Genomic DNA, 24,720 nt, shown 5'->3' on the forward strand with positions numbered 1-24,720 from the left:
ACACAGCAAAAAACTAGCTGGATATATTTAGATATAGCAGAGCTTCAGGACTTCATAGTTTCCTAGCTCCTCTTGCCACACGCTTGCGAGGAATTTGTCAGTCTATCGCGACCGAAAAGTAAAACAAAATAATTGCTAGTTTGAGTTTCGCTTGAATTGTAAGCAACGCTTGATGTTTCATCAAGGCCCAATAACTTTACGTCCGTAGATACTGCTCAGTTTTATTCGTGTAAAAATCCAGTAAATTCTCTGTTGTCGATGAATGAGAGCGCCCGGCGATGCGTGTTTTGTACAATCAGTAAACAAGACAAATCGTACTTCCGCCGCACTTTCGTGTGAAAGCGTACATCGAACTCAAACAATAACTCTACAGTTTTTAAATATGTTTAAGATTGATAAATGATTGAGAACATATCAAAAGCTAAACTGAAAATATGTGAATAAAGCAGAAATAATCAGCAAAGTTACGTTGACGCTTTCTTTGATCAACTTCGAATAACGATTTCGATTTTGTTTATCGAGTTATCAAAACTCCTTGTTTATTTTCATTTTCGCAGTGTAAGACTTCACTATGCTTATGTTGAAGAAACACACATGATGTTAGTAGCCTTTTTTGCGTTCGTGAAATTTGTTACAGCACCTCAGCACAAAAGATAACGAAAGAAATCCTTGTCAAGATTTGTTGACAATCGAAAACACCGACTCGGACTTGAAAGTGCACGAGCTGCACTATGCAAATGAGCTAATTGTACGCGTCAGACTTTCCTTTCAAAAACTTTTGCAAACTCACCAAACAAGCAGAAACAATAAGAAACCATCAAAACAGGTTTTAGTTATGATGAACCATTGTCTGAGAAACTCACAAATTAACTCGATACCAGAGTAGAGAGTTTTCTTGCTATATTCTTAAGTCAGAACAAACGCAAAGACATACGCGTAAGCTTACAACTAGCTTGAGCAGATCTTATTATTCATTCCCAGCGCGAGATTGAAGTCTTGTTTTCGACCCTGAAAAACCCACCTTTTCCGTTAGTTCAGAGCATAAAACTACATATAAGCGCCCTGGTTCGTATTCCCTGCCATCGCTGTGAAAAATACGCAAGAGAATCTGTCAACTCTTTACCATTTGATCACGCAACGTGACAATATCCACGCGAGAGCCCCCGACATGTGCGTGAATCCGCGCGGATATATGACGTCAGGATGGCGCAATTTGTTCTAAAAATAGAAAAATTGTTCCATATCATAGGTGCGCGCGAATCCCGAGACTTACGGTCTCCGTCCCCGATTATGGCTCCTGCTATCCGCAAAAATTTCGCAAGTTTTTGAAACTGGGGGTCGCACTTATTTTACGCTACTTGTTGACAGATTTATTACTAATACAAACAAAATTGGCTCTAGTGCGACCCGGGCCTTAGTTGGAAGATTAGCCCACCGGGGATCATAGTTGTCAGATTTATTTGCACTAGAGTATACACGGTTCGTTGCGTCCGTGGTTACATCGTAGTCAACTGAAATTGAAATAATTGTGGGATAAATTATTACTTACAACATTCTTAGTTGAAGCGACAAAGTCGTTAGATCCCTTTGATTCGCAATCTTGATGTTTACGCCTATGACGGTTGATGACTTGGCTTCGAATATCGTTACACGATTTATTAAATCCATTTTGAAATCACTGGTTATCCTTGCAATCTGATTGGCTCTCAGTGGTGCGATTTATTCACGAATCGCACTATCAGATACTTATCTCGTGATTTTTAGCCCATTTAGAAGTTAAGAGTGATTTTCTGAGAGTGTCGAGAATCGGAAGACAGTCACGAAAAATCGATTTTTCTTTTTTTTCGCCAAAACATACCTTTGGGTGAACTTATTCAAGGAAAAATAGTTTAAAGTTCCGACGATTTATTTTACGGCCAAAATTTAAGAAAGTTCGAAATTTGCATATAATGGCGGTTTTCGCGGCTTAAAATGTTCAGGATTTCACGCTTCTTTACGAAAACAGCGGGGGCGTACAAACAATCCTACGAAAACAAAACTTGGCATAAATATTATTTCATTCTTATACTTTAAAAGCGTGTAATAAGTTTCTTGAAGTTTTGTTTGTAGCTTTTTAACGAAGGGTATTTGTACAGACGCCATTTGTGTCTCTTGGCAAGGAACAAATAAAGGCCAACTTTGACTAGTATAAATGGCCTCTGGTATATATCATTTGGTCAAAATATCTACATTTTAGGAAACCTTGGTTATTGTTTTTTTCACCCGAAAAGTTATAGCTCTGGGAATTAAAATGTCCTCCGTCAGTAAAATAAAATGTTACGGCATGTAAGCGAGTTCAATTTTATGCAAATCACAAGGTTATTCTTTGGAAGTCAACGGTTTAAAACAGGAAACAATAATTCACCGTTACTTACGTTCCTTATGCTGCTATAGCAACGATTTTGACTTCCCAGTGTCCTTGTGAGCTGTTGTGTAAAATATTTCCAGTAAAACAGCGAGCGTAAACGGCCATAAAATTCGACAAGGTCGACAATGTTTATATTTGAGATGAGACACTGAGTGGCACACACAGTCTTGGCTGTTTTCATCGTCTTGCTCAGTCGAGAGTCCTTTAAAAATATGATAGAATAAACGCTCCAAACCATAGTAAATTAGTTTCTCATATCCATATGCCTCATGTCGGCTCATGAGTAAGTAAATCAGTCCCCGTACACTGAACAAACACCTCGAATGACCTCTGAGGTCAGGAGGTCACCTGATATGTCGTTATGTTACTTTTCCCCGCTTTCACATTACACACGTAACGCAGTATTGAACATCACGGCATTTAGTTGAATTACGGTATTCAAAATCTCTTTAAAGACATTTCAACTTAAAAAAAAAATTGAAAAAGCAACATTTTGACATAATTGTTAGCTTCTAAGATATCGTTCATAGATGCATGATACGCTGACATAATTTCAACACTGGATTGATCTCTTTGATGTCGACGTGATTCATAGTTTTGCCCTTAGTAACATTTGGCACACATCTAAACGTGCGCAAAGATAAATACTCAAAAATAGGAAACCGTTTTTCTGCAGGAAAAGTTGGACCGTCGAAGATAATAATGTTTTAAATTCTGCATATTATTTATTCAAGTAACGCAAGCGACCCGCTTTCAGTAAGGCTTCGTGTCGCTTAGCAAAAGTGACAAACTTACTCTATGTAAATAAAGGCTTAGTTACATTTGTTTCATTCTTTTATTTTTCTAATCTGAAATTTCTGTTATATAGGCTTAAGATTTTCTTTCCAAATTTACCGTTCAATTTCCTATCCCGGCCATATTTGAAGACATTCCTTCTCATTTGATTGTTGTAAAACTTTACGATCACATATCTTAAGGAAGTTCAATATTTGCCTGTGTCGTTGAAGGCGTCAAAAGTGTCAGACATTTATTATTTACTTGTTGACGTTGTACTCTTAAAGTGCACCTAACCTCAATTTTTTTTTCGCTAAAACGAATCTACATGTTATTTTAAATACTTCTGCGAAAAAATTTTGGATTCGGTTAAATCCTCGATTTTCTGTGCCCTGACGAAATCTCGAAAATAGCCCCAAAACACCGCCATTTTGTTTCACGACCGAGTTTGAGGAGAATGGGTCCAGCGGCTGTTGCGACGTCTACCCAGGAAGATCGAATATCTCACGTCTTCTCATTTCCTTCAGGATGGCGCAGTACACATTCGAAAAGTGCGCAGAAATGCCTTCCAGAAGTGCTATCGGCTGTTGCAGCCGTATACCAGATCTAAAAAAAAATATACTGTACAATTTACTGGCAATGATCGGTCAATGGAACAATAAAGACATAAACGATGGTTGATTTTGTCGAACCGAAACAAGCGAACTGATCGAGTCTGTGAGAACCATTGAAGAACTCTCACTGGAATTTTTTCCGCAGACTTTCAAACACTATTTTCAAAATTTTCTGCTTAAAGCCAACCAGAAATTTGTCGAAATATTACCGACAACCTATATCTTCCAGTCCCACAGTATTTATAACATAGCCGGCAAAGTTGTGTGATTAATCAAGAAGGGTTACGACCAAATATACTGATGTGTAAATAGGTTGCAACTGTACCCCGCCAACCAGCACTTATTTCTCTTTCGATTTAGATAAAAGTCGAACATTAATCCTTTAGAATTACATGATAACAAAATTGTCACACTCACAGAGTTTTTCGAAGGTTTGGAAATCAGCAGTGCATTCCAGAAAGTAAAACACAAACCGGATTTAATAGAACAACCATACCTTGACAAAATACATTCTCGCTAAGGACAAATGTAAACGGGCCATAAACACGCGTGGGAGTCTTGTGTTTAGGTGACGAAATTACCATCCAAAGCAGTCCTCGAGTTTTCTTTCCTGCTTTTCGTTTGCCTGCTCCTCCACTTCGTAGCTAGCTTTCCATTCCTAATATACAAGCTGCTCGTCCGCAAAGAAGTCTTCTCCGTCGTCGCTTGAAATATTGCAAATTGTTCTCAAAGCTCTAAGCAGTAAGTTCACAGTTGTCGAACGTGCTCGATCAAAGTTTATTTCGGTGTCTTCCCAATCGAAACCTAACTCTGACTCCAGTGACGAAAGAGAAACGATTCTGAAACAAAACTTGGACGTTTTAGTCCCAAAATATATCGGAACGATTAGTTTTGTTTTCCATTTTCTCGAGCAAATACAGAGAGCTGACTGAGGCGCCATTGTGTTTGGTTCCTGGGTAGACGTCATCAGCAACCGCCGCCCCAGACTCCCGGAAACGCGGTCGTGTAACACTTCGGGCACGACTTTGAGAGGGCATAGAAAATCGAGGATTCAACCAAATTCAAAAACTTTTCCGCCCAAATGCTTCAACTAAAAAATGGATTCGTTTTAGCGAAAAAAATTTTTTGGGGCTAGGTGCACTTTAAAAGTTTTAAGATGCGCTTGTTAATACAAATCAAATATGTTCACTTCCTTATAAAGTTATTGCGATATCTGTCAAGAGCAGCATGACATTTTGTGTGAAAAATTAAACAAACATTTAATACATGATCCTCAGTTACAGTAGCACAGAGTTCATCCGTTTTAATGCTAATATGGCCTTTTTTAAGTATGTCCAGGTAGATTCTTTTACGGCGAACAGGCTTGGGTGGCACTTCTAATTCCCTTTTTCCTTTCCTACTTTCTCTTCTCCAATATATGTCTGCTCGCAGGCTAGTGCCTCTCAATACAAATGCAGATTGCATTCTGCTTTCGGGAGTATTAGCCGTCACGACTTTTGAAATTACTCTTCTTGGGAGTGGGGTGGGGGTGGATTAGCGCTACTTCTAAAACCTAATCATAACAGCAAAATTGAGCGTCATAAGTGACTGAAATGACTAAAACACAGAAACACACAGGCTGTGCCGTTTTAGTAAGCAAAGGCTGGTGATATACGAGCAGCGAGAGCAAAGCTTATTTTTTTCGCATGAGATTCACGTTTTCAGCTCGTTCCTTTCGTGCCTCTAGATCACGCATTCCCTGCCAAGGGCATTATTTAACTCCACTTATAGTCCGTGTAACTGACGATGTCTGGAGATCTGACCCGGATAGTCGCTGCTTTAAAAACCAAGGGCGGTGGTGCTATCCAATAAGATCGTTTGCCTCCTTTGACTCACATTCGATATTTTTAACTATAAACCCCTGTAGACCATGCTGAATTTTCAAAATCAGGTCGTTTTCTACACGTTTTATCCCTGAAACGAACTCGGTGACCCGCATTTTTTTTTTTTTTTTTGCATTTCTGACACCGTAACGCATTATCTGACTGCTGTAAAATCTAAGAAAAAATGTATCCCCCGAAAATTTTCGGGCGAACGTCCTTAAACACGGCGTTACGCGTGTAATGTGAAACCGGGAAAAAGTAACATAACGACATATCAGGTGACCTCCTCACCTCAGAGGTCATTCGAGGTGTTTATTCAGTGTACGGGGACTGAGTTATTTACTCATGAGTCGACATGAGGCATATGGATATGGGAAACTAATTTACCACGGTTTGAAGCGTATATTCTATCATATTTTTAAAGGACTCTCGACTGAGCAAGACGATGAAAACAGCCAAGACTGTGTGTGCCACTCAGTGTCTCATCTCAAATATAAACATTGTCGACCTTGTCGAATTTTATGGCCGTTTACGCTCGCTGTTTTACTGGAAATATTTTACACAACAGCTCACAAGGACACTGGGAAGTCAAAATCGTTGCTATAGCAGCATAAGGAACGTAAGTAACGGTGAATTGTTGTTTCCTGTTTTAAACCGTTGACTTCCAAAGAATAACCTTGTGATTTGCATAAAATTGAACTCGCTTACATGCCGTAACATTTTATTTTACTGACGGAGGACATTTTAATTCCCAGAGCTATAACTTTTCGGGTGAAAAAAACAATAACCAAGGTTTCCTAAAATGTAGATATTTTGACCAAATGATATATACCAGAGGCCATTTATACTAGTCAAAGTTGGCCTTTATTTGTTCCTTGCCAAGAGACACAAATGGCGTCTGTACAAATACCCTTCGTTAAAAAGCTACAAACAAAACTTCAAGAAACTTATTACACGCTTTTAAAGTATAAGAATGAAATAATATTTATGCCAAGTTTTGTTTTCGTAGGATTGTTTGTACGCCCCCGCTGTTTTCGTAAAGAAGCGTGAAATCCTGAACATTTTAAGCCGCGAAAACCGCCATTATATGCAAATTTCGAACTTTCTTAAATTTTGGCCGTAAAATAAATCGTTGGAACTTTAAACTATTTTTCCTTGAATAAGTTCACCCAAAGGTATGTTTTGGCGAAAAAAAAGAAAAATCGATTTTTCGTGACTGTCTTCCGATTCTCGACACTCTCAGAAAATCACTCTTAAAGTATTAGGAAAAGTGCTTCTGTAAATGCTTGTTTGCTCAGTACAGATAATCAGTCGCCTAGATAGCCAAAGTAAGTTCCAGATGTTTACAATATTTTCCGGCCGCAATGTAGGTGTACCGCGGAGGTACACCAACATGGCGGTTCCATACTGGTCTCTGTAAATTTGTGCAAAATATTTCGACGAATATCTGAGCTTGGGAAAACGCACAGACTTAAAAATTCGAGGGGTGTCATCTTTATTAATCTCCTATAACATCACAATTTCTTAATTGTATCCACTAAATGGTTTTCGAATAAATTTTTCATTGCGTCAGGATTGCGTGACAGTGCAAGCCAAGATTTGTTTTGCTGGAGTTCGAATTCGGTTGTGGCAAATAGAGATTCTTGCTCTCATACAATGCTTGCTGGCACGTTCCATGATGTGTTTGAAGATAGGATGATTACCTGGTGGCCTAAACCTCAAGGACTTAGGAATCCAGTGGTTTTCGATGGCTTTGTGTGTGAAGTGTAAATGGCGATGGTGGGCTTCAAGTTTGTAGGTTGTTTTCTCCATCCTTCGCGCTAGTTTTAGGGCTTCCAGCCCAGCCTCTTGGCGGATACGAGTAAAAATAGAACTGTAACCAGGATAAGACATATTGGAATAAAAACGTTCTCTGGTTAAAAATATATTAAAAACATAAGCTTTCGGCTTCTTGCTTTTTTCACGCTTATTTTTATTCTCAATTTTTCGCACCCCATTCGTATATATTTTCGCTTGCGCGCCACATTTTTCATTCGTTAAAGGCTATAGACTGATAGCCGAAAGCTTATGTTTTTAATATATTTTTAACCAGAGAACGTTTTTATTCCAATATGTCTTAACCTGGTTACAGTTCTATTTCTGCTCTTGTTGCTCAGACGTTCTTGAGCTGACGTACTGGGATTCTGCTTGGTTCACTATCACGTCTAAAAGTACGAAGACGCTTCTGAAGATGCTTTTTATCAAGTTGAAGAGTTGATAGCCGCGGTTGATGGCTCCTTTGGTATAACATGATTCATGGTTCACTCAAAAAGTTCGCTCGTAAATTGATCTCTCGTAAGACTTGCAGCGACCCGTTCCGAAAGCGCTTAACGTCCTTTAGTGTTGGTCTATCTTGAACGGTGTGTTCGTTTGTATGTGATTTCATCGCCCTAGAAATCATGGAATCCGTGCTAACTTTTCTCGACGACAAGTTCTGTAAATTCCATGTGCTGTACGCATGCACAGGTGGCGCATGCGCTTTAGAGACCAGACGGCGATTTGTGACTGAACGCGGAAAAAAAGAAAGCCGAAATTTAAACCCAGGTCTCACTGCCTGGGTAAAAAAAAAAAAAAAAAAAAATGGAGCCGAAATTTATACCCAGGCCTCACTGCCTGGGTGATAGGTACAGTCTTTCATGTAAGCTGATCACCCTGCAGTACAAACAAGCAGGTTGCCTTATGTGAGGAGAGAGAGTTAGATAATTAAGTACGTTTTACATATTCGCTTTCGCTGTCGGAAAATATAGAAATCCAACATAGATATATTGGTTTTAGTTCGTTTTGCATTTCTGAGTTACAGGTTACTGTTCCAGTTCATTGACCGTAATGGACACCTGCTAGTTTGTTGTAGGATCATGGCTGTAATAAGCGTTGAACTGTAATTGCTGCCTGCGATAGTCTTTTGTTGAACTGTTGTCTACCTGTATTGTTTTGAAGGTTATTGATCTTGTAAACGTTGAATTCCGTTATAGCCAGTCGAGCTTTCTGAGATGTATGACATAGTGTTTAGTTAAGAATTGTTAATGGCTTTGCGTGATCCTTTAGAATTGCGCTTTCGGCTTAAATAGTCGTGCCTTGTAAAATAGTCTTTGGTTACATTCTGGCTGTATTCCGGTTATGTTCCGGTTGCATTCTGATTGTATTCTTGGATTAAAACGATATCGTTGGACCTAAGTTCTGAGTGCTGTTGACGTCTCTCAAGGTAATTCCCTGTAACAGATCCGGTACTGATCCCCGTAGCAAGAGAGTTTCCCAGGTTTTACAGAAGTGCTTTCCCAGGCCAAAAACCTATTATCACACTTACCGTTCTGATTTCTGGATATAATTTTACGTACCGTAGCGCTCCTGCATCCGAAAACCCGGCGTCGACAAAACCTAGATCGGACCGGACCGGATCACGGATCGGATCACAGAAATAAAAAACAAAGTATTAAAGAAAAAAAAAATCCCCCCAAAAATCAAATCGTTTATAAGATAATAAATAAAAAATAAAAGTGGAAGACTAAAATTTGTTAAATGAAAATAAGAATCCTGAATTTGACGCAATGACATGTTAATTACAGAGAATGACAAGAGGTCATTTAAAAAGCCACATAACCGCTTAATTTACGACGAATTTAAATTATAATGAACAGGCAGATGTAGTTATATTTGAACGTTAGTTGGCTCGAAGCTTGCGTGAACCTCCCATTCTCGTTTTTAAAATTGTTGTTCGTATCAGTAGCTAATTCTCGGCTACATCTTCGTGTCAGATATGAGCACTACAGTTGGCGTTACAGTTAATGAGAAAACTTACGTACGAAAACTTATGGACATGGCTTGCTTTAAAGGAGCTATGTCACGATTTGCGCGTCTTGAAAAAACTAGCCTAGTTTTTCAAGTTCGTCATTTGCAGTCCTCGTTAATCTTTGCCATCCTTAACGATCCTCATTTCGTTTTGATTTGTTCTTGCCTCTTAAGTGTTTTTTATCCTAGAACACGATCATTTTAAGGTTTCATTCTATTTAAAGGCAACTCTTTACGACCCTAAAAATGACTCTAAAAATCGTGACGTAACTCCTAAAATGTTGTTTATTCTCGGGTTGCGTTATCGTTCACACTATCGATGTTATTCCTATAATTTTTTTGTAAAACAGCTATACTTTCTTGAAATACAAATGGTTTGTTTCGTTTTATTCCAGTGCGAAACATAGTACTCCAAACTCACATCTTGTAAAAGTATAAATTTGCCTCAAAAACGGAAATTGTTTGAAATCATCAGGTGTTAAACTTTTTTAGTGTTTTTAGTTTTTGTGTTTCGATTCATACGTTCGTCCTATTATTACCATGCTGACTCTTTTTATGACAGTTTACCATTGATGCAAGTGAATATACGAAATATCATTTATTTGAACTGCGGAGAAGGATATGAAGACATGATTGATCATCGCAATTATACACACAACTTAAGCAGTCGTGAAATTAAAGCCTGAAAAAAATTCAGGCCTGAACGGGACTCGAACCCATGACCTCTGTGATACCGGTACAGTGCTCTACCAACTGAGCTATCAAGCCAACTGGGAATTGGTCACATTGTGAGTTCGTAATATACCCGTAGATGGTGAAGAGTGCAAGTGAATATACGAAATATCATATAGTTGAACTGCGGAGAAAGATATGAAGACATGATTGATCATCGCAGTCAAAACCCAACAGCCTGTGACCAGCTCCCAGTTGGTTTGATATTATAAAAGAATAAAGGAATATCACACCTGAATTAAATAAAACGTTCTGCTCACAGTAGTCACTCTAGTATAATTTGCTCAACAAAATTTTGAATTTTGAATTTTTTTCCTTGATCCGATCCGTGATCCGGTCCGATCCAGATTTTGTCAACGCCGTCCAAAAACCCAGCGAATATAACGTCTTATCTTTCTAGGAGGCCATCACTGCCTCGTGCATAACGTTTCCGCTTTCTAAGGCAAATTTCCAACTCAACTTTGGCTGCCATTTTGTTTTGGTCTACTCAAAATGTCATGGGATAAAAATCTCCAAGATTTTTTGGAGATTTTGTACGACGTGAACCCAGCTTTTACCAGGGTTTTCTCCCGACGAGCCGCCAAAATCGTCGAGGAGAAGACCCTGGGGACGAGGTATCCAAAACAGGTATCTTTACATACCTTACATGACGTAGCTACCGCTCGCGTTCTTGGAGCTGGCCAAAAGGATCGTGGTGCAAAAAGCATGAATTGATTACCGAGTACTACCGATAGACTGCCACGCAGACGCAAGTTGTGGAATGCAAAGCGATACCGGGCGACCAGCTGGGATATCGTCATTGTGTTGAGTGACTGCTCGTTCATTTTTCCGAAAAACAATGTGTGCTGTAATGGCAACCTACGTGTTGCGGAACGTTTTTTTTCGGCGTTCGAAATTGTGCCCTGGTGGAAGATTTTATTCTACGCTAGACAGAGGCATAAACAGTTCCATTCATTCGAACATTGGAAAGGGAATTGCGTTTAGATCAGAGTTAAAACGGAAAGCAAAGAGAGTGGTTGTTAAGCTTGGATCAGCTGTTATCACAAGAGATGATGAGTGTGGAGTGGCTCTAGGAAGACTGGCGTCTATTGTTGAACAAGTAAGCTTGTTGTTGTTTGTACCATTCAGGTTTAGTGGATTTAAGAATGGTTGTTTTTGAAAGGCCGTTCAGTGATTAATAAAATAAGTATAGTAAGTAAAGCCTACAATCCCGGCCAAAAGTAGTTGGGACACTTGAGCTGTATCACGTATCCCCCTTCCCCCCTAATCGATGTTGGAAAATATCGCGTTTTCTCCAACAAAAAAGGCAAAAATCACCTGATTATCAACATTGAAAGTGGGGGGAGGGGAGAACTTGCGTCGTGTCCCAAGTCTTTTGTCTGGGATTGTAGTTCACACAACAGCATAACGACATAAACATAATGACACAAGAGGGACATAATGTCATTATGTTTGCAGTGTGGACATCCTCACATAACAACATAATACAAGGAACATACAGTACCGCTCAAAAGTAAGTTACCACCTTCTCGCGAGACGAGACTCTTGTCTCAAGAAATGAGACTTTCGTTTCGCGAGAGCTTTAAAAAACTGTAAGTACGGCTGCCTGAACTTCTCGCGAGATTTTAATAGCTTATTGTAAAGCAAACAATGCAGCAATAATGCCGCAAAACTTTGCGCAATCTGACGAAGCTTCGGTTGCGAGTTCCGACCCTGGATTTCTGATGTTTACCATGTTCATAAAAGATGTAACTTCAGACATTTTTAACTCGCGTGGTTTGAGAATGGTATCTGTGAATATATATGATGTAAATTTTTCAGTTTTCAATCGAAAACATATTGTTCATGACTTCCACAGTGTCCAGACCTGTACGCTGAAATTGCTTCCTTTGCTGATCGATCCAAGCGGCTTCTTTCGCCAAGCAAACGCCACGATTAATGAAGTCATTACCTTCACTTCAGTAGAAAGGTGCTGTATACATGAAAGAAAGGTTAACAGTGTCATGTTTAAAAGCAAACATGGACCGTTCAGGACCATTCTTGGCCTTCGAGCGGTTCACAATTTTCACAGCCGTGTTTCGATCGCTGATCGACGTGCGTTACTATCTTTGCAGTTAAACAAGTTCTGTGACACAGCTTATCTTGCAGCATTTGCTATTGACAACTCCTATAAAGCCATTTCGTTTTTGAAATGCCTCTCTTTGTTTGTAGGGTTCTCCGAAAGCCTTTTATTGATCGATGTACATGTAGGCGAGTTCAACATCAACACAACTAATTTGACCAATTAGTTGTGTTGAACTAATTTGCTCAGCAGACTTTGACTTTCTTGGTAAGCGCATTTAACAAGGAAATTAAGATCAACATAACTTTCAGTATTCAAACTGATATCTTCAGCGTTCCATTTCACGTTCCAATTCTTTGGACACTTCTGCCACATGCGTTTGTTATTTTAGCAAAGGACGCGTGCATAAAGTAACGTTTTTGATTTGTTATGTAATCAAAAATTCACTTCCTTTCTCGCTGTCAGACGAAACGTGCAGATTTACCGAAGTTCTCTTTCCGATGGTTAATATTTCGATTTTTAGGATTGTTTACATTCAATTTTAGTGATGAAAACAACTGTTTTACGATTCAAAAGCGAGTTCAAAGGACACACACACTTATGCAAATTCACTGCGTTACAGACTAAAAATAATCCGGAAACTATTGACCCTTCACTCATCGATTACAAGCACTTTCACCAACGTCTTGATTTGAGAACAAAAACCAAGGTTTCCATTCAGTTTCTTCATTTGCGATCATAGTATTGGGTCTTGCGAAGCAAGTTTCCACTTAAAAGCTGTCGTTCATATTTACGCAAAGTTAACATGCTGCAATGACATAATTAAAGCGACTGCCAAACTCTAGTTTTTGCGAACGTCTTTGACGTTTGTTTTTCACCACTTTTATTTAAGTTTTTCGCTTGTAAGTTAAAGTTGGCTCCCCTGAAGCGGTGTGTAAAACAAAAGCCCGCAAAACCAGATGCTCTCGTGGGGTAAACTTCACCGCGTCGCGAGAAATTAATTGTTTTCTCGCAAGCTAACTGCTTGTAATTTATTCCAAAATATACGCATCAATGGTTCTCGCGAGACGAGACTCTCGTATCTCAAGACAAGACTCTCGTCTTGCAAGAAACGAGACGAGAGGTGGTAACTTACTTTTGAGTGGTACTGTACTACCATTTTCAAGCTACCGTGAGTGGCCAACTTTTTTCCGCGTTGTTTCACGCTTAAAACATTCAAGTTTGTCTAGACAAACTGTCACATTTTTTAATTGAACCAATTAACATTTAGAGCGTGAACACGTCAAGTTTTGACAGCTCTGCCTGAATGTTTCTGCACGTGAACACAGGTGTTGAAAACGTTGCATCGAGTTTTTTTGTAACTAAAGTTCAGCACCCTGAAATAAATAAGAATAAAAATTTTGAGATTTCCAAAGGGCATTAAAGTGCACCTAACCCCCAAATTTTTTTTTCGCTAAAACAAATCTAGACTTTATTTGAAGCATTTGGGCGAAGAAATTTTTGAATTTGGTTGAATCCTCGATTTTCTATGCCCTTTCAAAGTCGCGATTAAGTGTTTCACGACCGTGTTTTAGGGAGTCTGGGGCGGCGGTACCTGATGACGTCTACCCAGGAACCAAACACAATAGCGCCTCAGTCAACTCACTGTATTTGCTCGAGAAAATAGAATGCAAAACTAATCGTACCGATGTATTTTGGGACTAAAACGTCCAAGTTTTGTCTCAGAATCATTTCTTTTTCGTCACTGGAGTCAGAGTTAAGTTTCGATTCGGAAGGCTCCGAAATAAACTTCGATTGAGCACGTTTGACAACTCTGAACTCACTGCTTAGAGCTTTGAGAGCAATTTACAATATTTCAAGCGACGACGGGGAAGACGTCTTTGCGGACGAGCTGCATATATATTAGGAATGGAAAGCTAGATACGAAGTGGAGGAGCAGGCAAATGAACAGCAGGAAAGAAAACTCAAGGACTGCTTTGGATGGTAATTTCGTCAACTAAACATAAGATTCCCACGTGTGTTTATAGCCCGTTTACATTTGTCCTTACCGAGAATGTATTTTGTCAAGGTTCTGTTAAATCCAGTTTGTGTTTTACTTTCAGTTGAATGCTTCATGTTTATAGGAGCGACGTACGTGTTGCAGTTTTCGAGACTTGATGACCTCCAAAACATTGGCTTCGATCGATTGAAAATCGTATTGTTTGGAGCTGTATTTTTGAAGCTGCGGGAAGCAAGGCGGAAGGAAACATTTCATGCAATTACCGATTTCACATTGTCACACGTTTTAAGTCGTAACTCCAAATAACCAATGTAAATTGTTCTCAAAGTTTGCAGTGAAATTCGTCGGATAAGCGAAAAGGGTGTGTTCCCTAAGCGGTCCGCAGATAATGTTACGGGGTCATATTTTTGACGCTATTGCACAGAATCTTTGTCACACTGCTGATTTCCAAACCTTCGAAAAACTCTGTGAGTCTAACAATTTTGTTATCATGTAATTCTAGAGGATTAATCTTCGACTTTCATCTAAATCGAAAGAGAAATAAGTGTTGGTTAGCGGCATACAGTTGCGATCTATTTACATATCAGTATAACGCTTCTTGATCATGACCGGATCACACAACGTTGCCGGTTATGTTATAAATACTGCGGGATTGGAAGATATAGGTTGTCGGTGGTATTTCTACAAATTGCTGGTTAGCTTTAAGCAGAAAATTTATGAAAATAGCGTTCGAAAGTCTGCGGAACAAATTCCAGTGAGAGTTCTTCAATGGTTCTCACAGATTCAGTTCGCTTGTTTCGGTTTGACAAAATCAACCATCGTTTATGTCTTTATTGCACCATTAGCCAATCATCGTCAGTAAATTGTACAGTATATCTTTCTTTAAATCTGGAATATTGCTGCAACAGCCGATAGCGCCTCTGGAAGGCGTTTCTGCGCACTTTTCGAATGTGTATTGCACCATCCTGAAGGAAATGAGAGGAAATGAGATATCCAACCTTCCTGGGTAGACGTCACAAGAGCCGCTGGACCCATTCTCCTCAAACTCGGTCGTGAAACAAAATGGCGCTGTTTTGGAGCTATTTTCGAGATTTTGTCGTGGCACAGAAAATCGAGGATCTAATGGAATCCAAAATTTTTTTCGCAGAATTATTTCAAATAATAAGTAGATTCGTTCTAGCGAAAAAAATTTTTGGGGTTAGGTGCGCTTTAAATTTGCGAACTGACGAAATCAGCTTGTGGAATTTGAGAATCATCTCGGTTGTACAGGACCAAATTTTTATAGACTAACAGTTTGCATGACATCTTGAGCTGGAGAATTCTTATGTAATGGCAGGTGTTATGTCATGTGCTCCGGCACCCAAATGAGATAAGGCGAACACTATGTAAAGCTTTTTTTACTTTTTGTTCAAACAGGAACAAAGTTAAATCCCAGAAATAATTACCCGTATAATTCACAACATTGAAGACACCGAAATAAAGATTGAGAGGAGAGTACAATTTCTGCTCTCAGACGCGCTTACTAGCTGTGTCTGATCCTGTCTGCTCGATTCAAAATCGCTTTTCGGTAAAATGTTGTTCATATTTATTATTTGCTAATACATAAGCTGAAGTAGAAAATTAAAAGAACAATTTCCATATTTGAAAACGGCAAAATTGAAGATTTCTGGTGGAAGGAAAAGCGAGCTCGTTGTTTTGTGTCAAGCTGCTGTGAGGGTTTGGTGGTTATCTTTTGCAGCTTTATCTCGCATCTGATTGGTTGCGAAACAATTAATGTTCCAGAAATTTCCTCTGGTGTTCACGTTTTTACCAGAAAGACTGAGTGACCCTTTCCATTGAGTAATATGAATATACAAGCTTGACTTGCACAACTGACATGGTTTACAGTGCAGCTGGCGAATGTACTTTAGAATGTTATATGTACAAAAAACTTGACGCAACGTTTTCAAAACCTGTGTTTCATGTGCAGAAACATTCAGGCGGAGCTGTCAAAACTTGACGTGTTCACGCTCTAAACATTAATTGGTTCGATTAACAAACGCGACTGTTTGTTTAGACAAACTTGAATGTTTTAAGTGTGGAATAACGCAGAAAAAAGTTGGCCGTTCATGGCAGCTCAAAAAATGTTTTTATTGAGATATTTAAGTTCCTTTACTTTATTTCTTCAGTAATTGCTGTTGTTGTATTTTAATAAGCTTATATTACCCCCCCCCCCCCCCAAAAAAAAAATCCTGTACAAGCGTGCACAATAATGATAATCTTGCAACCGTTAAATTATTCTTAATTTGGGCAGTGTCTAAACTAGTTATACCTTCCAGCAAGTGCCAACAAGGCAAAATACTATCTTGCTTTGCATTTTGAAGTTTCATATGTGCCTCCTTATTTCATATTATACAATGATAAAACCCCTGAAGCATGAAGAATCGTTTTCAACAAATATTTTCATTTGTAGCGAGAAACATAAAGTAGACAGCGATGAACAGGGCATGATCGTAAATAAGCATGGACTGGAAGATCTGAATTGCTATAATTGTGACTCTATAGTAAAACAATGACACAAAAAGCAACTGCTGAAATAAGGAATCTAACACCCTTAAAAGTAGGGATTGGGAAGGCAAAACAGGAAAATGAGCCTATGGCCCATGGCATTGGAAGGTTATGGGCCATTTAAAACAAGTTTGGGCTATTGGGGTAAATAAAGGGGCATAAAAAAATTTCGACAAAGGATATGTAATTCTTGATTGCTGTTGTTTTATACTTTTTACTAGACTTCAAGCTAGGTTTAAGTGTACAGTCACAGAATATAGCTAACACAAATTATATAACCTTTCACTGAGGTTAAACCAGTGTTTACGCCAGAGCACGCCATTGTGGGAATCCCGTGCTGCAATCAGAGATGGCCCCCAGAAAAACAAGAAATGGGCCAATTTGGTCCTTTCCTTTTACAAGAGTTCAGGCCTCAGACAGGCATAGTATTTTAAAAGCCATCCCAGGGTTCGAAATTGCGACTGATACGGTCACCACTGCAACTAACATTTCATCCATGGCGACCAAAAATTGTGGTTTAGTCGCCATCATGGTGACTACATTTCTCTGTGTTGATGATCAATAACGGCTGTTTTGTCACACATTATGTCCTTCTGGAAAATCAAATTTAAAGATCTTTGCTTCTAAAACATTCAACATAAGAAAAGAAGTCAATCCGTCCTTTTGCTTTGCTGTATTGATTCTCTTACATCGGAAAACTTTCAAATGGTTGGCTGTGTTTGAAATCGCCCTATAATGCATTGCAAACCCTTGATCATTGACTACGTCATGTATGCCTAAGGATTGTTCTCTTGTATTGCACAGATCCTTCATACTAGTATCTGATTCAAAAGAAACTTTATTGAGTAGAAACACTTCAAAAAGCACTTATTAATTTTTATCATAGATCCTAATAAACTGCTTTATTTTCCTTGGTACCCTGATGCATTTTTTCCGTCTGTAGCTTTCAATTTATTGGCCCCTTTCCTAAAAAAATTGGCCCCTAAAAAAGGTCTTCAGGGGCCACTTTGGCCCTCAAGTAAAATTTTCTGGCTGAAACACTGGTTAAACTATACATTCTGAACTGGAACTGATTAAACTTAACACACAGAGTCTGACATCACTAAGACATGCTCAGTTTTAGATTTAGAGTGACAAGTTAAGTTGCATTTACAATTCAAAAGTTGAGCTCTGCGTGAACTGTATATAACACAAAAGTTTTTTTGTTTCGCTTGGAAGCTTTGTTTTGGTCGTTGTTTTTAGGATCACAATTCATTGTGGTGGACTCAGTATTCGTAGTACAAAATGGCGACAATCTCTGAGTCTTTTTCAATTTCTGAACTTTAGATTTTTGAGGCATATTATTTGGCTAGTTACAGCATGAAAAACAAATTCAAATCAGCTGATTCTATCATTGAAAACCAGAAGTATATCATTCTGTTGAAAACAGAAAGCACATGGATTGAACAAGAACCTTGTTTGCGAGCAGAGTCCGATTAAGGGCTCTGGGGATGAAAACAAAACGAACACATCGATTAAAGAGCAAAGGCATCGTGATTTCTTGTGTGTTTATTTGTCATTGCCCTGAAAATTTCACAAATGAAAATCCTTTCCACAAACTGTTTCGTGGCTAGGGCGCATTGCAGGCCTGGTAGGTACTTTCGTAATGCGTCATTTCATAGCTTTATGCGCCATATGCACATGGTGCACAGCCTTCCCAATCCCCCTAAAAGTAGCAGTAATCAAAGATTATGAGAGTGCGTTTGATGCCTTTGCTTTAATGGTCTTTAACCCATTGACTACCGGCCAATTTCCCGTGCTGCCTGTAACCGCCCGAAAAAAAGCACTTGTCATTGCCCTGAAAATTTCACAAATGAAAATCCTTTCCACAAACTGTTTCGTGGCTAGGGTGCATTGCAGGCCTGGTAGGTACCCTCAAGACTTTTTGGTTCTCTTATTGTTCTATTGTTCTTGAGGACAAATAAACCAATCAGAAGCAACTTACTAAGCATATTTTTAGAGGACTTTAGGGGTCCTAGGAAGATGGTTTTTCTTCTTAAAATTGTGCACTCATAAAGTGCAGGTTATCACAGTGTGCAGTGCTGCGGGCCGAATCTACAAACTTCAAAGGTCTTGTTTTCATTCCTAACACAGAGAAATTACTGCTTTAGGATTCAAAATAGAGAAGAAAAATACAAATTAATGTTAAGGTGGCCTCAGAATGGAAGATCAAGGAGTACCTGTAGAGTCCTCAAACCTTTCTGGTGAAGAATTTTTGCTCCTTTCTACCACCACAAAAATATGACGATTGGTGCACTTTCAAGTGAGTTTTGAATACAGATCACTGACTTAAAGCAGCATCCTGGACTTTAGAAACAAAAGTGGTAATGTACATTATTGCTTCAAAGTCGAATTCAACTTTTGGAACGATTGGTAACGCCACAGCTGATAAAATGACTGCAAAAGTGGTTGGGAGAAACTCAGAGCTTTCGCTTTATCATGAAGAATTGATTTGAATGCGTGGTCTTGCAGTGAAGCACGTCTGCAAAATTTTGAACATTTTTTTGTTTTGAAATAGGTTTCTTTGCCTCAGCTTGAATGAACATTTATTGTTATTGAACTTCCTTTCAAATTCTTTTATCTGGTGCCCTGTTTTGGGGAATTTTAGGTTTTAATAGTGAACAGTATTTTTGCACACTGGATTTCTGCATATTTAATTTACGGCGACCTCCGTGGTTTGTTTGATTAGTTTATTCGCTTCATTCAAATATATTTTTTGGAGTCTTATTCAGCTACTACAGAACTGCTGAGAAAAGAACTAAGTGGCCACTAATTTAACACAGTTGAAATCCAATTGACAATAAAGTTGACAGTTACTTGTGATATAATAATATAAGGCAAGATTGCTGTCATCATTTTGTCAGCGAACGGGACTTTGGGCACGATGCCCAACGAGTTTGCCAAGGAGAAAGGTCTCTGATGAGTCCCTTGGCCGGGACGAAACGAGCTGCATAAGACTAGCCACGAACAATGTATTATCACAAGTTACTGTCAACTTTATGGTCAATTTTCACTCGTGAATTTGTGTGGTCAGGAATCCTTATGCAATATAAGGCGAGATTGCTGTCATTATTTTGTTAGCGAATGGGACTTTAGGCATGATGCCCAATGAGTTTGCCAAGCAGAAAGGTCTCTGATGAGTCCCTTGGCTGGGAAGAAACGAGCTGCGTAAGGCTAGCCACAAACAATGTATTATCACAAGTAACTGTCAACTTTATTGTCAATTTTCACTTGTGAATTTGTGCGGTCGGGAATCCTTATGCGATATAAGGCGAGATTGCTGTCATCATTTTGTTAGTGAATGGGACTTTGGGTGTGATGCCCAACGAGTTTGCCAAGCAGAAAGGTCTCTGATGAGTCCCTTGGCCGGGACGAAACGAGCTGCGTAAGACTAGCCACGAACAATGTATTATCACAAGTAACTGTCAACTTTATTGTCAATTTTCACTCCTGAATTTGTGTGGTCAGGAATCCTTATGCAATATAAGGCGAGATTGCTGTCATCATTTTGTTAACGAATGGGACTTTGGGCACGATGCCCAACGAGTTTGCCAAGCAGAAAGGTCTCTGATGAGTCCCTTGGCTGGGAAGAAACGAGCTGCGTAAGGCTAGCCATGAACAATGTATTATCACAAGTAACTGTCAACTTTATTGTCAATTTTGGCTTGTGAATTTGTGCGGTCGGGAATCCTTATGCGATATAAGGCGAGATTGCTGTCATCATTTTGTTAGTGAACAGGACTTTGGGTGCGATGCCCAACGAGTTTGCCAAGCAGAAAGGTCTCTGATGAGTCCCTTGGCCGGGACGAAACGAGCTGCGTAAGACTAGCCACGAACAATGTATTATCACAAGTAACTGTCAACTTTATTGTCAATTTTCACTCCTGAATTTGTGCAGTCGGGAATCCTTCTGCGATATAAGGCAAGATTGCTGTCATCATTTTGTTAGCGAATGGGACTTTGGGCGTGATGCCCAACGAGTTTGCCAAGCAGAAAGGTCTCTGATGAGTCCCTTGGCTGGAATGAAATGAGCTGCATAAGACTAGCCACGAACAATGAAATCCAATTGATCTCAAAATAATTAGCTTGTTTTTGTCGTCTTTTTGACTTGCAACTTTAATCTTTCTTTCGCAGCACTGTAATATTTAATCATACAGCAAAGGAATTATTTGATTTCTTGTTTTCAGATTGATTTTTTTTTTATATTTTCCATTGTTTTCTCAAATGTTAGCTGTTATAGTACAAGAATGGAAATTCTGTTGTATTTGGTTTCCATCTGTCCTCCGAAGTCAATAATAGCTCATTTTCGCATATTCAATTTCTTGGCCTCTGTTGGGCATTTTGTTGTGTGGCAAAGAATAATATAATTTCTTGTTTTCTTAGTAGTTTTAAACATCAATTTGAGTTCTTTTTGTTGATATTTTTTAATATTTTGACCCTTCAGTTATTCAACTTAAAATAAACAATGTCTTGAAACCTAATCTTGTGTGTGTGGTTACTGTGCATTTGGTTTATTTTTAGCGCTTGTGCTTGTGCTGAAATGTTAAAAAATCGCCGGAAATTTAGGGGTGGGCTGGGTGCAATTTCATTCGGGCATCAATGGGTTAATAGCTTGAACGATTTGTAAAATCGTAAAATGTAAAATGGTTGCCATAAAAAATTGTGGTTGCTAAAAAAAAGAAAAACTTAATATCCAGGAGAGGACACTTCGTTTAATGTTACATGAAGGTCTACTGCACTGAGCGACACGTTAGCAACACCTTCTTTTACCAAGTTGTTATGTTAAGTCACTTGCCGATTAAAAGATTGTAATAATGGGCAAGAGAAAGAGAAGGAAGAGACTCTGACGTCTGGTAGAAGAAATGATTTATTCAAAGCTGCTGAGACTGGGTAACAAGTTGCCAATGGCACACAAAACCTTTCAAGTCAATCAAATTGATCATTTTGTAGATTTACGCTTATCTAAACTTGACTCGATCCTATTTCCATACATTCCTTTATATTTCCGTAATGTATAATCAGTCACACTGGTTGTATTAAAATGCTGCACTAAGTAAAATGAAATTAATCTTTAGTTAAATCATTTCGACTTGATCTCACTAAGTATGGTTAACCCATGGGCACCTGCATGAAATTGCGCACGACACACTCCTAATTCCCTGGTTTTTTTGTGGAATATTTCAGAGAGAGCGTAAGCACAAAAATAAACCATATGTACAGTAACCACAGACAAGATCCGGTTTTAAGGCATCGTTTATTTAAAGTTGAATAAATAAAGGGCCAAAATATTAAATCAAAGGGGGACTATCATTACTCATGGATATGGAAGTGAGTTCTGATGCTGTGGTTTGAAATTGGTAAGTTGAGATGGCTTTATAATTTATTCTGGTTTTAATAGAATATAATCGTATCTCCAACAAAATTGTCATTCTTGATTGGTTTTCTGTATGCGTACATGTGATGTGTAACTGCTGCAGAAACTTTCGCATCAGTTTTCTCTCACAACTGGTGAGCTGCTAATGTTAGGTTACTTTCATTCTCAGTGGTGGATCTAGGGGAGGTGCCAGGACCCCCGGGTCCCTCCTTATTTTGGGTAAAAAAGAAAAAATCACGAAAGGAAGAAAAGCTGGCAGGGCAAGCAAAACAATCCCCCCTTAGCTCAAGGTCTGGATGTGCCACTGATTCTCTAGGTCCACATGTGCAATGAAACTGAATGAGAGCTGTTATAAATAGTGGACTACTGTAATACAGCCTTCCAATGGAGTACACTAGTATCAATGAGATCCTTTGTAGAATGGCCAATTCTGTTTGGCACAAAGATGGTCATTCCTCCCTCATAAGATGTAGTATTTCTATTCGGTTATACAACTTACTGTACATCCTGGAAACAGTAGCTCTCATTGAACATGTCACACATCTCTATGAAGCTAAAGGAGTTTTTATTTAGAGAAAGGAAACTGTATCATAAGCTTTTTGTCAGCATCTTGCATTGAAAAACGTTGTGTAACGTTATCTAAATTGGTGTTAGCAAGTCAGAACCCAGGCAAACCATATGAAGTTCAAATTATTTGTCGTGAGAAAAAAATCTCTTTTTCGGTTGACTTAGGTATCAACGTAAATACTCGCACAGAAACATGAGGTTTTATTAGCAAAGTTGGTCACAACACAAATGTCCCACATCTTTACAGCCATACTGCAAGGTAGACATCAACAGTGCAATCAAATTAAAAATATAAATGCGAGCTCAGTGTACCAAGGCTACAAAAAAACAGAACTATGAATAACATCAATTGACTTTCATTGATAAGTTTGTCCAGTCCACCAGTTACTCAGTATGGCATACAGCCATACTGCAAGGTAGACAACAACAGTACACTCAAATTAAAAATAAAAAACTGAACTCAGGGTACTGAGGCTAAAAAAACAGGACTATTAATAACATAGATTCAGGTTTATTGATAAGTTTGTACAGTCCTTCGAAGAACACCATTTCGCACTACCTCAGATTCTCGCTTCAAGTAAAAGAAAATGCAGCAAGAAGACCCTTGCAGAACAAAAAGTACTCTGTCAAAGACATGTACAGCTACAGTACTGTGCAAAAAGAATGCAAATGAATTTCCTCGAAATTTGGCTACTGTTCCCGCAAAATATCGTAGAAATTTCGAGCGAAGAATCGTGATTTATCGGGCGATATTTCAAAGAAAATTCGTTGAGCGACACGAAAATTTGCTAATCTAAGAATGATATTTCGATGAGATTTCACCAGAAATGAAACGAAGATTCGCGTAGCTAAACGAAAAATCATAATCCTGAAATGATATTTCGTTGAGTGTCGGTAAGCGTGTGGTATTTATGAATGAATGGAATTGACAACTGTACACACAGCCCTTTGATGACCTTCAAAACAATTAAGCTTAAGCAATTAAGCTGAGTGTCAACACAACCTGAATGAAACTATTCAAAAGAATTCACAAGATATTTCAAAAACCTACAAGCTTAATGTTTATTCGATTGATAGTTTGTCTATGAAGAGATACAACAGTGTGATGCCCTTACCATTTCGACTGACAACAACGTTCGATTTAAGCTTACATTCTTCTCTCTCGTGAAGTCCTTCGACTTTCCTTTGCCGTTCATCATTCACAAACAACTCAATGTGTCGAGTCTCCTGTTGAGGTGTGGTGTTAACCTCCACTGCTGTAAAATGAATGCCTAGCGTGCGCCAGTAATGTCAAGAAATGCACCCTCGAATTCCCTCATGGACTGATGCCATTTTGGAATTCATTCCATTGTTTGCCCTTCATATAAGGAAGGTAGGTCCCAGTCTTCAGTGAGTTGTGCGTGTTTGTAACAGGTGAACGAGACGTATTGAGATGAAACAAAAACTTTACTTTTCCAGTTCCGACGTCTTTAACTGTACATTAGTGTCTACGAGCTATTTAATTTAAAAGGGAGTTTTATGTAGGTGATGAAAGGCAAGTTATTGGTTATAATCATGTACCCACAAGCAATGGCGGTGACCTGAAAGCCAGCTGTCATGACAGCTGTTACAACCTTTCTAATCTGTGTTGTGATTCGCTTGAAATACTATCCACTTTTCTGTATGGCGATTAGCTAATTAATCGAGCTTCTGGTTACGTGTTAGTGGTTGATTCATTTGCACACAAATCCCCACTGCACTCGTGGATGCTATGCATATCCATGTGTAAAATATCAACAAAAAGAACACAACCTGATACGTAAAACTGATGAGAAGACAAATTGCGTTATTTCTTTCTGCATGACAGAATGTCCCATGAAAGCCAAGAAGATTGAATACGCAAAAATGAGTTAATTATTGACTCCGGGGGACAAAGCTA

At 38.8% G+C, this 24,720-nt stretch overlaps 1 protein-coding gene and 1 long non-coding RNA gene across 3 annotated transcripts in view; one reads left to right on the plus strand and one right to left on the minus strand.

Moving 5' to 3' along the window:
- Window positions 1–3,261: 3,261 nt before the first annotated feature.
- On the minus strand, window positions 3,262–10,405 carry LOC145480061 (uncharacterized). Its single transcript, XR_014048505.1, has 2 exons — window positions 9,001–10,405; window positions 3,262–8,372 (listed from the first exon to the last, which is right to left on the minus strand). It is a non-coding gene; the product is annotated as an uncharacterized LOC145480061 (long non-coding RNA).
- Window positions 10,406–10,430: 25 nt separating this feature from the next.
- Window positions 10,431–24,720, plus strand: part of LOC145479968 (delta-1-pyrroline-5-carboxylate synthase-like) — a 192,779-nt gene continuing 178,489 nt past the window's right edge. For both annotated transcript variants that reach the window (XM_081458450.1, XM_081458451.1), the window contains exon 1: window positions 10,431–11,313. In XM_081458450.1, the coding sequence (XP_081314576.1) occupies window positions 11,053–11,313 (261 nt within the window). In that variant the 5' untranslated portion in view covers window positions 10,431–11,052. The remainder of the gene's footprint in view (window positions 11,314–24,720) is intronic.

Source organism: Orbicella franksi, chromosome 2, assembly GCF_964199315.1.
Source record: "Orbicella franksi chromosome 2, jaOrbFran1.1, whole genome shotgun sequence".
NCBI classification, from domain to species: domain Eukaryota; kingdom Metazoa; phylum Cnidaria; class Anthozoa; order Scleractinia; family Merulinidae; genus Orbicella; species Orbicella franksi.